Source organism: Ornithodoros turicata, chromosome 9 (assembly GCF_037126465.1).
Source record: "Ornithodoros turicata isolate Travis chromosome 9, ASM3712646v1, whole genome shotgun sequence".
NCBI lineage: Eukaryota > Metazoa > Arthropoda > Arachnida > Ixodida > Argasidae > Ornithodoros > Ornithodoros turicata.
In genome coordinates, this window is record NC_088209.1 from 36,699,829 (window position 1) to 36,712,190 (window position 12,362).

Sequence of the window (12,362 nt, forward strand, 5' to 3'; positions counted from 1 at the left end):
CAAACAAAGACACGGCCACTGTCAACATGTGGTCGAAATGTGAATGTGCTATCCCGATCTGTCTGGGAGGAACTTGAGTTGTTTTGAAAACTGTTAAGTTTTGATCAGGTGATGCTCACAGTTACCTTGAACAACGATGAAACCACCCCCGACCTCCATAATTAATTCGATTCAATGCTATGAGAGACAGCGTGTTTAGCAATTCCTTATTATGTCGTCGTTTCTCAATGCTTGAGGAAAAGAAAACACGTGTCCTCTAAACGACACCTGGCAGGAGGAAGTTCACTCAGCGAATGTCCGAGGTCCATCGCACGAAGGGCACGAAAGGTGTGTACAGAAACGAGGTAATTTGACGTCATTGAAGCAAGGCAGTGTATCTGCTCACGCTCACACTCAGCTGCTGGGTCGCTTGGAACGGTGCGTAGTGGCATCAATAGAGCGGCAACCATGTCATCCTTAATGCTCACCAGGATACTTCCCAATGCTTCCCAGTGGGTCGACGTAAACGCCTCATTTATCGCGGTGACTTCAATTGTCTTCTTGCTGGCACTGTATGCAAAAACTGCGTTCCGACATTTAAGGACATACTGGTACCTACGAAAAGTGCCGCGGCCATTGGGTCAATGGTCCTTCAAGACGCTCTACGAGATGTGGAAAACGACGTCCAAAATGGATGGCGACCTTACGGACTCTGCGAGTAAGTTGGTAGCGTTTAGTTTCCATTTAGATGTATAATATGTACACTGCAAACTCTCATGCGTATCCCGTTCCGTTTTTCGTTTGTAGAATCTTTCATTTACTTCAAAAGGATGTTTCAGCGCGCGATGAACGATGACATAGCTGTGATCTATTTCGGTGCCACCCCGATGCTTCTAGGCTGGTCGCCCGAAACAGTAGAGGTGAGAAAACAATTACGTAACATGGCCACCTGTATTTGTACGCATTTTGACTTGTACATTTAGCGAGGAAAGCGTGCCTGCGCACATGTCGTAAGGGTCTAGTTCTTTACTCACGTCAATTACTGTGTAATGGGTACATTGAATCACACGTTGAGAAAGAGTGGCAGCCGACACGATGACAGATGCACTATTATTATTTCACCGAGCATCACGAGACAGGCAAAATTCTTCTTGAGAAAGCGAAATTGGTTTCACAAAGGCACATGTGCACATTGCGTACGCGCGAATCTTGCATCTGCCGACAATACAACGACAAGCAAAACGCATTCAGAAAAACCGGAGGAAATACTCGCCTTGAATATCTTCGTAATAAGAACGTAAACTTGTCTGTGCATAATAATGTGTTTACTCCAAAGCTCTCTTGAATGAATTCTTACTGTCACTCCAATTTCGAAAGCTTATCTCTGTAATCGCGCGTATTGCACCAGAATAAAATAGAATAGATTAGAATAGAAGTAGAAAGCACAAATGGAAACGTAGGTCTCACTGGTGCGGTGAGCTGTTCTATGACGCTTCCTGATGTGTAAAAGCACTGAATGATTTAAAAGATCATTTCATAACGTATGTCCTTCAGGTAGTTCGCCAAGGCACAGAGCGCGTGTTGTTGGTGCTTCTTTCTACCAGAACGTTGAATGCTTAAGATATGCGCAACATTAGCTCCAGTGTGCAAGATTTTACGATACATAAGCATGGCAGTGGCGTTCTTGCTCGTGCTTGTGTGAAGATGTCGCTATGCTGAATGACGTTTCGAATTCACGCTGCAGGACAGCGTCTAAAATCAATGGAGGCCAAATATGGCGGGAGACTGAGCACTTTCCAATCAATACAACCAATCTGCGCTTGCAGAATGCCGGAAATGGCAGTTTATAGCATCTGGTGTGCTGCATTGCTGCTTTGTTGATACTGGCTCAAACGCGAACATTACGCCCTACGCTGAAACTTGCCTACGGAAGCTGCCGGCGCGACGGAGACACTATAGTTGATTGTGACGCAGAAGCAGGCGACCTTCCCCACTGGCTTGGAGAGAGCAACTGACGCAAGTGACGTCACATCGCTTGTAATGGGCGTGTCTTGCGGAGGCTCGCCGCTTTCTTTCTTTTTTTTTTTCTTTGAATCGCTCGAACTATGCCCGCGCGGAATGTAACACGGCAACAATCGCGTGCGTTTCAGATAAAAGGCATGCTTGAGAACCATTCTCCATCGAGAACTCAAAATGACTCGTTAATCTGTTCATGGTCCCTGTAATGCGCTCCTCGACACAGTTGTCTCGCAGTTACTTCCAGCGTTATCTCATTTCAGGGAATATTATCAAAAGTCGATAACCAGAACAAACCTTTCCTGTACGACTTCATGAAGCCCTGGAACGGCGACGGCATATTAACACTGTTAGTGTCATACGGTTTTTACTGTGAAAATAAATCTCAGTGTGCACAAGACAAAACTTGTCTTCCTTACTTCAGGGAAACGGCCCTGTGGAGGGTACGAAGAAAGGCTTTCACGCCCGCTTTCCATTTCAAGATACTCGACGACTACAACCCGGTCATGAATCGTCGCTCTACGAAGCTGGTGCAGAAACTTGAGGGCTACGGTGGCGAATACGTCGACCTCCTGCCTGTCATTCGAACGGCAGGATTCGGGATATTTTTCGGTGAGTGATGCTGACAAGGCCTTCAGTTTTAAAGGCATTTACTGGTGGGCGCAATTGACGAGCTCGGTTTCGGTGCCTGCGTCGTTGATACCAACATACGATCTTACAGAAACTGCCATGGGCTTGAACGTGGATGAAGAAGAGGAGGTAAAGCACTACGACCTTCTCAGAGGAATGGAAGTGTAAGCGTTTTATAGAGTACTAGCAGCAGAAGTCTGAAGTGTTTTTGATATCCCGGACGCGAATTCCAGGAACACAGCTGACACTTTTAATAGCTTGCTGCAGATGCAATACTGATTTTCAGTTCGTTCAGGATGCATTAATCGAACCGGAAATACGTTATTAGGTACCTCTTGTTTCATTGGGAACCGAAGGGGAAAACAAAATCAAACAGCCTATTTAATCCTTACCCAAGCAGCACAATGTACTGAAAGTCGAGTGCAATAGGGGTGGACGGGTAGGTGGATGGACTTGAACAGGCTCGTGAAGCTGAAGAACATTGATAAGACACATACCGCCCACCCCTATTGCACTCGACTTTCAGTACATTGTGCTGCATGGGTTACCTCCCATAAAAAACTTTGGCGTCAGAATCAAGGAGTACTTCCCGAAACACGTGACCTCCTTTACCTGTCTTCCCAGTTCTCTCTTGCTACGCTCGCCATGCACTTTTTGCTCACTGCACTTTCACTGCGCTCAGTGTAATGCTTCTGCTGCACTTTCCAGTTGGCAGCATTCAGGGGAAAGAAAACCCCTACATTAGCATGTTTCCATTGTTTGATACTATGTTCTTACTAACGTACTTTCGTGCCTGGTATTGCGTCATAAAAGCGTGTTTGCCACCGCGAAAATAAGGAATTACTGTTGAAATAACTTCTATGTACAATTGTCTTTGCTTGTCCTCCCTCTCACCACGTGGCCAATGGACCTTCTTCACACTCGCGTCGTATCATAGCGGCTGTCCAGCGAAACACGATCGGCACGCGCCAAAGTACAGCCGTCGCCATATTGGCGCCATCTATTGAGTATGTAGAGAACCCTCTTCGGCGCCGCCAGGGTGACAGAGCATGCGCAGAAGCGTTGTCAAAAAGGTCCATTGTGTGTCAAACTATGGTACTCAAACACAGTGTCATTCTGTTATGCGTAGCGCCAAAGGAAAACAATGTTGCAACATACAGGGTGTTCCATGAGAGGACGCCACTCAATTCCTAAAAATAGGTTTAGGTTATCTGGCTTGCTACGTAGTTCTACTACTAAGTTCACCCGTACCAAAAAAGAAAGAAATCACACACACTCACACACAAAAAAAAAAAAGAAAAAAGGAAGAAGAACAGACACGGAGAAATGAAGATACCCCGAAGCTCGTGTCACAGGTCCCGCAGGTTGAGGCCATCGGCATTTGTGCCACTTATTAATTAAGTTAATTTGCATAAATGAACTCAAAAAAATTGCCAGGCAAAGGCGTCATTTTTCGTCCTGAACTCGGAAGCCTATGGCCGTAACACACGACTCCAACAGAAATCACATGCTTTTTTTTACAAAATTTCTGTAATAAGCTTGACAGCAGAAATTCCGTCGCTGGGCGAAGCGCGCTCGCTGATATTTACGTTCGCGGAACTGCTGGCTCCGTGCAAATGCCCTCCCTCTGGTGCAAGAAGAAAGCATCCCACGCCACAGTCACACCTTTCGCCTTGATCAACGTGTCTGTCGTCAGACGCCAGCCACTGATAATGACGGGGTGCGCGGCATGGCCCTTGACCGTCAGAAAAGTGGGTAGCTCTTTCCACTTCGCTGCGATAAAGGCGGAGGCAGGAGTTGCACAAACGCAAATTTGCGCTGTTCTCTGCAATGAATCAGACAGGAGCGTAATTTTCACTAATTTTTTTCGACTATTTCTGTTGTGATACTGTGCATAGCTTTTGTTGGGTCTGCGGTTATCTGCGGAGGACTTTATATATCTGTAAATAAAAATAAATAAATAAATAAAGTGGGGCTCCCTTGGCAATTTTCCAATTTCAATCAGAAAAAAAATCCTTTTATTAAAAATTGTCCAAAGCCTTCCTACATGACGGCAAACGTTTCCAGAGGTAACCGCCGAAAATCCCACAATCCTCCTGAGAGTAAGTCGCCAACGCTAATTTTCTACTTTCAGAATCGGGACTCGAGTTGTACAGCGGATGTTGAATTTTTTCTTGTGGTCCGACATCACGTACGGGCTTTGCAAGGAATCCAAAGCTTTTTACCACTACGCCAATAAAATCAGGAGCTACAATACCGGCGTAAGTACACTTTCCCGCGTCATCTTGAGTGAAATGAGTAGAGATGTCTTCGTTTGCAACTAGTGTGAAACTTCCGTGTCTCACTTAGGTTATGCGCAAGAAAGTAGCCGAGTACGAAGAATCAGAAGGACAGAAGAACAAGACCAATAGATTTATAGATGTCATGCTGAGGATGTTCAAGGAAGACGGAAGCCTGCAGGAAGTGGACCTCGTTGATGAAATCGTTGCTGCATTTGTTGGGGTACGAGCTTTATTTATACTAGATTAGTTGTCTTCACGCACACATGAATAGGACTTTAGCGACGACGATATCGCAAGCGATCTCAGTGGCTAGCGTGCCGGCCACGCCATGTCGAGGTTGGGAGGTGCCCAGATTCGAAGCTTTGAATCCCGGTGCCGGCTGTGCTGTCTAAGGTTTTTCCTGGGTTTTTCTCAGACGCTTTCAGACATATGTCGGCACAGTTCATTTAGAAGTCGTCCCACGACGCACATTCCCCCAGGGCGTTAGTCGCGACTTTGCCCACCTTTGTGAGGCCGACAACGGCGGGCCTTTTCACCGCCACCACAACCGACATCGGAAGCACGAACGAGGTGACACCAGCGTAGACCCAGTCAGTCACCGGCGACGACTATCCTGTCTGGTGCGTCCTCAGTTAATAAGCCGTTCCGATTACGACTCAAACTCGTGACCCGGACATTGAACGCACCTCCCAGTCCTCTTCAAATGAGCCACGTCTAACCTTACTAGAACAGCTGCGAGCGAACACCCAAACATGGAACGACTCGGCGGACGTCCTTCTTCTTCTTCTTCTTCGTATGAGATGAGAGTGGTCAGCCGACCAATCTCACCTTCCTCCCTTCTGGGCATGCGACCCCGAACGCTGGTTTGTGCAGGTAGGGACATATTTGAGCACACGTCACGCAACCCCGGAAGCTCCCTAGCACGAACACGTCATAGAAACTCTTGTCGCCTGTTGATCGTCCAAGTTGTTCGCGACATTTTGTTGCCGAACCCTACAGGCCGGGCATATTCAGTTCTCAGAGCCACCCTCGTTAAGCAGCTGACGGCGAGAGAGCAGCGTCGTTTACAACGAGTGCTTCGCGCGGAACAACACTCAGGCCGTCGCCCAATAGAGCTCCTCTGGTCTTCGTAGCACGCCCTAGGCAACAAAAGTTCTTGACCCTGCCGTTTTCAATGAACACTTCGTCCGAGGTCTTCTACCAATTTACGAGTCGCATTGGCAACAGATGAGCTGCCACTTACGGAACTGACATGAACAGCAGGCCTCGTAATGGATGGCAGTTGATGAAAAGACACCTGCAGTGGGATATCACTGAACGGACAGCGGCTGCATTGCCTGGGCTAGCCAAGTCAGAGCACAGAGACAAGTCGACTTCGTGAAGAGCTTGCCCAGATCACCGGACTGCTGGTTCGCGTCACTGAACGGCGTTCCTTGAGCTGGACAGTCAGCCCTACATGACGCTGTCCTTCGCCGGTTCGCTAGAGACAATTGCTACAGCGCCACACAGCTATACTAGCACAGCAGACCTCAATCACTCTTAATACCGTCAGCCATTCGGGCGGTTCACTCGTCACTCCCACAACACCTGCATCTGGACGTCGGGGAACGCAAGCAGAAATCACTAGCGGCGATTAGTGATTTGGATCAGCCTGAGCGTGGCCTGTTTTTCGTCACCTGGGCATCCGCTCGGCTATCAAACAGGATGTCGGCTGCACAGTTTCCGAGGTTGTTTATGCTACTATACTTCGCTTCCGTGTTGATTTCTTTCCATCCTCGGACGAGCCTCCATCCGAGCACTTACATCAGTCGCAACTACCGTTTCACCCTTCAATTTCCCACTCGGCCACAAGGCGCGTCTCAAGTCTGAGTTCTTGGAGCCTCCGCAACCAGACCCAGCAGACATTACTTCAGGCCCCCAAAGACACCTCTCCCATCGCCTGGCGTCCACAACGTCTATAATCCAGCTTTACCGCGAGGGGGCCTCACGTGGCGATGATGACGGCTCAAGGGCACTATAGGGGTAACGTGCCGAATTTTAAAAAAACAGATCCCCAAACGCCAGGGGCGGCTATTTCCTCTACCGCGTCCTTAGTTAATAAACCGACGGTTGCGCAATGAAAAATACGTGGTTACGACGAGGAAAACCCACACGAACAAAGCCATGACCTTCGTGCAGATATGGTTTCAGATTATATAATCGGCGGGGAAACATCGAACAAGGTCTGAGGCGTTATTTGTGTGCGTTTTTCTTGTCTCTGGTCTCGTGTTTTTCGCTATGGGCCTTTGCAACCACATCACTTGCTTTTTAACCCTAAGGGGTAACGACACCCTCGACTATTACATACTAGTAAAACTGGATAGCCCCGGAAGCAATCGTTAAATTTGCGCGAAAATGTTTTGATTAGTAGATTTCTGCGATTTCCAGTGCTTGAGGAAGTTAGATTTCCAGTTGGCCTTAGAAGCATGTCTACGGAAGGCGACAAAGAATTGCATTTCGTGTTCTCTCTTCTTGTTTGATCATCCGCAAACTAACACGGAGAGCGAAATTATTCAGCAAGAGGAACTCGTTACAAGTTCCCAAGTTGCTTTGGAGAAGTAACGAGTTGCTTCGGAGTCGCATGCTACGTAATATGTTGTATATTCTTTAGTTTAATAAGTTCAGATCTTGACATCACAAATAGGTGGCGCCACACGTTTTATAATAATTTCGGTGCAAGAACATGACACCAGGCTTCAATACGATGAAAGAAACTGTGCCTTATGTGTTCCTTAGATGTAACCTTGATGATTTAATAATCTTCTGATTAGCTCGTTGAACGGAGCGCAAAGCAAGCGTCGGAATGTTAAGTTCGATGAGTTGCCATCCTCTGCTCATGTCTCGTAGAACCGCGCCAAGTGTGAAATTTTAACTACACAGCTAGCCTCTCCGAAACGCTACTGGCTGAAGGCTACACGATGGCTACACGATGAAGGCTACCTATAGGCTTCTTTGGCTGAGAAAGACTTTTCTCGAAGAGCGCTTCCAGCTTTAACTGAAACGCACGTTCTTTCAACAATATACCCAGGAATTCTACGACCCTCGTAGAATGGGTACTCGCTCAAAACAGCCATCTCCCTGCTTGTAAACAAATGACGCCATAGTGTTCGACACTGCCAGCAATTTGGTAGAGTTGAACTACGCTCGAAGCTAGAGGCGTACAAGGTCGCGCCCGAGAGCCACGGTCTTGAGTGGATTACGGTCCCTGGAAGGGACGCGAGTTTAGGTCCATTCGTGGAACCCAGCCCTCCCCTTCCCACTTGTTTCGGTTTCAGTCTGTCTAGCAACGTTATGATGACGTTTCTCGGGTACAGGTTCATTCCGGTTGTAGGATAGGTTCAGGTTGTATCGCGTAGTCTCATAACAGACAAAGCACATGAGAGGGCCGTTAATTCGTAACGTGATACTCCTTCGTAACGTGATACTACTACGTGGTAGGATAAGGAAAGAAGGATAGAATGTGCGCGACCCCCTAAGCGAGCATGGAATTGCCCGAAGAAAGTCAGGGGGAGTCGAAATTAGGGATGCATATTTAGCACAAGACGTACGAGTGCAGCGAGCAACCCTGGTGCGCAAGAGAGAGTTCAATCTCGTGGGTCTAAAAAGCTCCTCCCCTTCTCAGCTATCGGTGTGTGACGTCACGTCATTCACCCAATAGTGAGATGCGACATCCTTCCTTGTCTTTTGAGGTTGTATATGCTCTCGCCCGCCTCGCGTTGGCACAGAGCCAATGACTGGACGCCTAGCCAGCAGACGATTCTCGGTAGCCACTGGAAACGCAGGATGATGTGACGTCACAACGCGCTCGAAGGATCAGCGAGAGATCGCCGCCGCCGCTCAGGAAATGCGCGCTTCCCAAGGAAAATGCCCCCCCCCTTTTTTTTTTTTTTACGGTTCCTCGAGGTTGTATGTTCATAGCAGGTTGTAAAAAAATGAATATTTGTGCGCAGGGTTTCGAGACGACATCGCTATCCATGTCGTATGCGTTGCATCTCCTGGGTTCACATCCTGAAGTGCAACGAAAGGTACACGAAGAACTCGACGTTGTCTTCGGGGATGATAAGGATCGCCCAGTTACGAAGGAAGACGCTAAAGAACTCAAGTACTTGGAGTGCGTTATCAAGGTGAATAAAGGCGCAGCAGACCCCTCTAGCATGCTGATAATATTGTGAACATTGATTTGCATGCGCAGGAAACTCTAAGGCTTTTCCCGCCACTGCCGATCCTAGGCAGGGATTTTCGGACAGATACCACTATTGGTAAGCAATACGAACAACGGCGAAACACATCACACTGCAGACGTTTCGTAAAAATACCTTTCGAAATGGTGTATTCCAGAAAAAGCACAATTTAAAAGAGAAAACACCATTTTTGGGGGTGTATTCCATTTAAAACACTGCTTCAGATGTGTGCTTTGCAATTTTCGAAGCTGCTGAAATTTTGCACTTGCAATTTTGCTGCACAATTTTCGCCGCGTTGACAATGATACATTACACTTTTCCGTTGAGCCTGTGAAATGAAAAGGGCGTTATTACTTATAAAAATACCCCTTTTAAGCGTTGAAAGGCCAACGAGACTTTTTTTAATGAAGATGCACGGCAATGTTCCGCAGGCGGCCACACCATTCCCAAAGGTACAGTCGGCCTGGTCCTGCTTTACTTCCTGCACCGAAATCCAAAGGTGTACGAGAATCCGAACGACTTCATCCCCGAACGGTTCCTAGAGACCAGCGCCAAGCATCACCCATTCGCGTTCATTCCCTTCGCCGGAGGTCTAAGGAACTGCCTTGGTAAGGAACGCATCCTAGAGCTTAAAAGTGCCACTTCGAACTCCCGTCTCCATTGTCCTGCCCAACTGTGTTCTGCAAAAAACAATCATAAAATGAATTTTTTATTTATGAGAAGTGTGACGTCACAATCCGCCATCACGTGTGACGTCAGCCATCCGCGTAGCAACGTTGATTTTCCAAGGTCGCTTTCCCACTCCTCGCCAGCGCAGCTGGCAGTCATCCAACGTGAGGCGGAGAGCGGAGAACGAGGAGGTGCGTGCTCTGTTCCTAGGAGACAGGCACGTGAGCTCGTGACCTTATCCACTCTTGGAGAATGCGAAACTACGAAGTTTTATTTCGAAAATCGATTGAGGCGCGCAGTTTTCACTGCCGCCGTTTATATGTACACACACACACACATATATATATATATATATGTGTTTGAGTGTGTGTGTGCACAGAGCCTCTCAGTGAGGCTCGTGTATAATAGTAAATAAAATAGATAGCACTTTTAAGTCCGGAGCGGCACTTCTAACAGAACAGATTGCACGAATTACAGCGCCCCCTTGATTTGCAGGCCAGAACTACGCCAAGACCGAAGAGAAGATTGTGCTCTCCCACATACTTCGTAACTTTCGTGTTATTTCCAAAGTGCCAACCGAAGACATCAAAATCGACATGGAATTGATGCTTCGACCTATGGATAAGCTTCTCGTCAAGTTTATTCCTCGTGACAAAGCAACGTAGATATTTTAAATTATTTCATCTGACTCTTCTGCATCGAGTATACGTATTCCTAGCATCGTCTTGTACACATCACCTCACTCTCTGTACATTTCACTGATGGCGCTGACACATGCTTTTTTTATCTGCGCTATTAAAACATGTTTTGAGATATTTGAGACTGCGACCCGTTTGAAACCGTTTACGCTTCAACGAGAGCAATCATTTGGCCACCCAGGATATGAGGTTACAGTAGGTAGTACGAGTACAGAGTTAGTACAGCAGTTCCAGCAGTTCCCCCTCCGCGAACATGTTGTTGGGGGAGGGGGCTGAGGAACCGTGATAACTTTGGTAGGTTCCTGCTTATTGCTAATATAATATGTTTTTTCTGTTTTTTTAAGGCTAAAAATTTAATGCTATTAGCCACAGAATGGAAGGATATAGTCAAATTACAATATAGAAAGAGTTCAAAGAATGTAGTCGGACCAGTCAAAGCTTAGTCAAATTTTCAAGTTTCACTTTTTTTTTTTCTGAATCATGTCCAGTCTCTGCATTCCTTCTATTATCCCTTGTACTATGTCCGCGGGTTTGCGACCACCCTGTTCCAGCCACGTAGTACTTGTCATCCCTCTGTTAATTTGTATTCTGTACCCTCTCCCTGTTCGTATGTTCACGTGTGTGCCATCGGTAACACCATTACGTAACTCCATTGCTGTTATTTTTGTACCTGCCTGCCTGCTGGCCGACATCAGCCCTATCTCTTCATCGTATCTTTATGTGTGTGTGTGTGTGTGTGTGTGTGCGTGTGTGTGTGTGTGCGTGTGTGTGCGTGCGTGTGTGTGTGTTGTACCTGACGAGAAGCAGTCCACCGCGTGGAAGCTTCATTGTTTTATAGTTTTGTTCAAAGGGAGAACCCAAGCTTCCTCATATGAAAGTAAAACACCATCACACTCGAAGAGGCGATGGACGAAGGGGCAGCCCGATTTAATGAAATAAGTTAGTCTCACCCTAATTTGTCACCATGGCAACATGAACCCATAGTGGGTATTTCCTTACTAAGATAATGTATTATCCATGCAGGGTCCCGAAACAACGGCCATCATTTTAACGAACGGCACCGCGCTTGCAATAGACGGCTCACGCAAAATTGGACTTCGTCTTCGCCGAAGACCGCGACCGAGAGGGCATAATGAAACCGACGTGTTAGAGGACATGAAGCATATTTTGCATCTGAAGTGCATGCTCAAAGTATGTTGGTAGATATAGTAGATGGACAGCAGGTATGGTAGGCGACAAGGGAACCTGACCGGTGCGACAGCGATAGGTCCGTGGAACATCTTCGTACAACTGAGCGTTCTTTGAAGTGTTCTGCACGTGGCGATCTGTGCAGACCATCCCAGCGAAGGACGTTTAACGTTCCTTTTAAATTTCATGTTAGCGCCGCGAAGCAACTGTGACTATGAGCGTCGTACAGACGTGGACAGATGGAGAGAGGACAGCAGGAAGGAGTGGGGGGTTTAACTTTGTTGAATACATCATAGAGTACCAAGTATGGTACACTTAACTTGGCCGTCCTCTTTGTAAAATGCATCGAGGTTACCAGGTTTACCAATGGAACAGTTGCACGAAAAGCATGGGAGCCTGTCGTTCAACCAAAAACAAGGTTGCTGTTATACTGTAGAAAAAGCACTATGGAACAACACATCGGCAGTTGCAGTTGCGATACTGCATGATATTCCGTCTGAAATACTCGCTGACATAGCTCGTCCTCCTGGGCTTCTGAAAGCTGAAGATATTATCGCGTAAGGTGCGTCCTCACTATGCCAATCGGCTCTTGCCGCTGCGTCTTTGTCTATATCGGCATAGTGAGGAAGCACCTTTAGAAACGACTTTTCCTTGTGATGAGGAATGTGGAGAGTAGCATT

General features: G+C 47.1%; 1 protein-coding gene across 1 annotated transcript; it reads left to right on the top strand.

Annotated features, from left to right (window-relative positions):
* The first annotated feature begins 410 nt into the window (after positions 1-410).
* On the top strand, positions 411-10,602 carry LOC135368806 (cytochrome P450 4c3-like). Its single transcript, XM_064602323.1, has 11 exons — positions 411-697; positions 787-899; positions 2,259-2,344; positions 2,420-2,607; positions 2,717-2,789; positions 4,760-4,886; positions 4,975-5,127; positions 8,897-9,070; positions 9,139-9,205; positions 9,559-9,735; positions 10,292-10,602. The coding sequence occupies exons 1-11, from the start codon at positions 448-450 to the stop codon at positions 10,459-10,461; spliced, it is 1,578 nt and encodes a 525-aa protein (XP_064458393.1). The 5' UTR covers positions 411-447; the 3' UTR covers positions 10,462-10,602.
* Positions 10,603-12,362: the final 1,760 nt, after the last annotated feature.

Excerpts from the sequence above, each read along its gene's own strand:
- LOC135368806 (XM_064602323.1), top strand. The coding sequence starts at position 448 with ATGTCATCCTTAATGCTCACCAGGATACTTCCCAATGCTTCCCAGTGG. Across the intron at positions 4,887-4,974 it reads TCAGGAGCTACAATACCGGC|GTTATGCGCAAGAAAGTAGC; the intron begins GTAAGTACACTT and ends TGTCTCACTTAG. Across the intron at positions 9,071-9,138 it reads ACTTGGAGTGCGTTATCAAG|GAAACTCTAAGGCTTTTCCC; the intron begins GTGAATAAAGGC and ends TTGCATGCGCAG.